Source organism: Aplysia californica, unplaced genomic scaffold (assembly GCF_000002075.1).
Source record: "Aplysia californica isolate F4 #8 unplaced genomic scaffold, AplCal3.0 scaffold00357, whole genome shotgun sequence".
Lineage (NCBI taxonomy): Eukaryota > Metazoa > Mollusca > Gastropoda > Aplysiida > Aplysiidae > Aplysia > Aplysia californica.
This window is the reverse complement of record NW_004797627.1, coordinates 61,929-63,597: the sequence shown is the minus strand read 5'-3', so window position 1 is coordinate 63,597 and position 1,669 is coordinate 61,929. Positions and strand designations below refer to the sequence as shown.

Below are 1,669 nucleotides of genomic sequence, written 5' to 3'. Positions count from 1 at the left end.
GGAGGGGTCGAAGGTGGGTGACGGAGTGGCGTCCATAAGGAAGGAGAGGGGTGAGGGGGTTACGGTGCCCAGACACTACTGTCCCCACCCCTACCCCTGCCCCATGACACTCACCCCGTCCACCCCACTCCACAAAAGTCACTCCGTTCCCTGCCCCACAAAACTCATCACCCCCCCCCACCCCATCCTACATCTCTTACCCCAAGGGGCTGTTTGCGCAATTACCATTATATTATTAAACTGGCGATCAAAAGAAAGGTTCCACTTTTCGATTGTGTGTAAAATCTAGTATTTTGTGAGTTTTCACGCCTTTCCTTTCGCAAAAGTAATACTAAATAACATTTTGGTGCTTCAAAATGTTCCCAGCACCATCGTTTAGAAATACAAAATGGGCTTTTTTGTCCTGACTACTTGGCGGACTTTTTTTTTCTATCCTTGGTTTTTTTTTGGCCTGTGTTTATATTTAAAGCCGCAAAAACATTAAACCATCGCCACCCCCTCCCCCCCCCAAACCCACGAAAGATAGTAGGTATAACTCAACATCAGAGAAATCGAGCCAACGTCATGCTCCCCGCATTTCTACAATTGCCAGAACATTAAAAAATTGACATCTGTTTTTCTATTAGTGTTGACAAACCTTTTTAGCAGATAGAACCCCCCCCACCCCCCGGAAATCATTCAGTTCTTCTAATATCTACATCATGTATCTTTTGTTGCTTTTACAACATTTAAAATCTGAATTTCGGCCAAATAATTTCTTGAGCACATTCAGCCGATGCCATAGATTTAGACACTGCAATAAAAGAAATTGATCAAAGTTGTTTGGCTTAGTACAACTTAACTACTGGCCGAAGAAAGGGAACATCAGAAATATTTTATGCCCACACTGACACACTATTAAAAGGCATACTGCTTCCAGGCTGCCTGTCAAAGAGGATTAAATGGGATATTATACAGCGCCTCATCAGAAAGATGGAAAAACTCGAAAAAATTCATCTCCGTGTGAGAACTTGACTCAAGTTTTCTGTGTGCGACAGCGAAGAGCCAACCACTACAACACATACGGCGGTACAAATACCCCTCTACCCCTGGGACCGTGTCAGACAATATTTCTATAAATTTTGTTTGGCCAAAATTTTTTTTATTGCATTATTTAGCGTACTTCCACGCTATACAGCATGCTCAATGCGCTTTACAACTATTATCTATCTTCCAGCTCACTTACCCTTTTCACAAAAACAACAGCAACAACAATAACACCAACATCAAAAGTTAACCCCCCCCCCCTCTTTTCCCCTCCGTCCCCACAGGGGCCATAACCGCCTCCACCTCTGTGTTCGAGTACAGCGACCTGGAGAACTTCCCCGACTTCCAGCACGGAAACTTCACCCCGACCTTCCTTGACGAGGTGGATGATAAGAGAAAGAAGGAGGCGGAGCAGGCGTGTGGAGGGTCACGTGACGTTGCCTGTGTCTTTGACCTTTTGACCACTGGCGATCAGCTGTTTGCCGACAACACCAAACTCTCCAACCAGCGGTCGGTGCGGACCAAAAGGGAGACTGGTTAGTTAGTGGCCCATGGGAGCTTACTGGATATCGATTCTGTCTTTGTACATCGTCTAGTTTCCGACTCTGTCTTTGTTCATTGTTCTCTCTCCCTCTCTCTCTCT

At 45.3% G+C, this 1,669-nt stretch overlaps 1 protein-coding gene across 1 annotated transcript in view; it reads left to right on the top strand.

Moving 5' to 3' along the window:
• Positions 1–1,669, top strand: part of LOC101863358 — a gene marked incomplete at both ends in the record, with an annotated part of 70,737 nt that overhangs the window by 8,830 nt on the left and 60,238 nt on the right. The window contains 1 exon segment of the mRNA XM_013085214.2: positions 1,311–1,562. Coding sequence (XP_012940668.2) covers positions 1,311–1,562 — 252 coding nt within the window.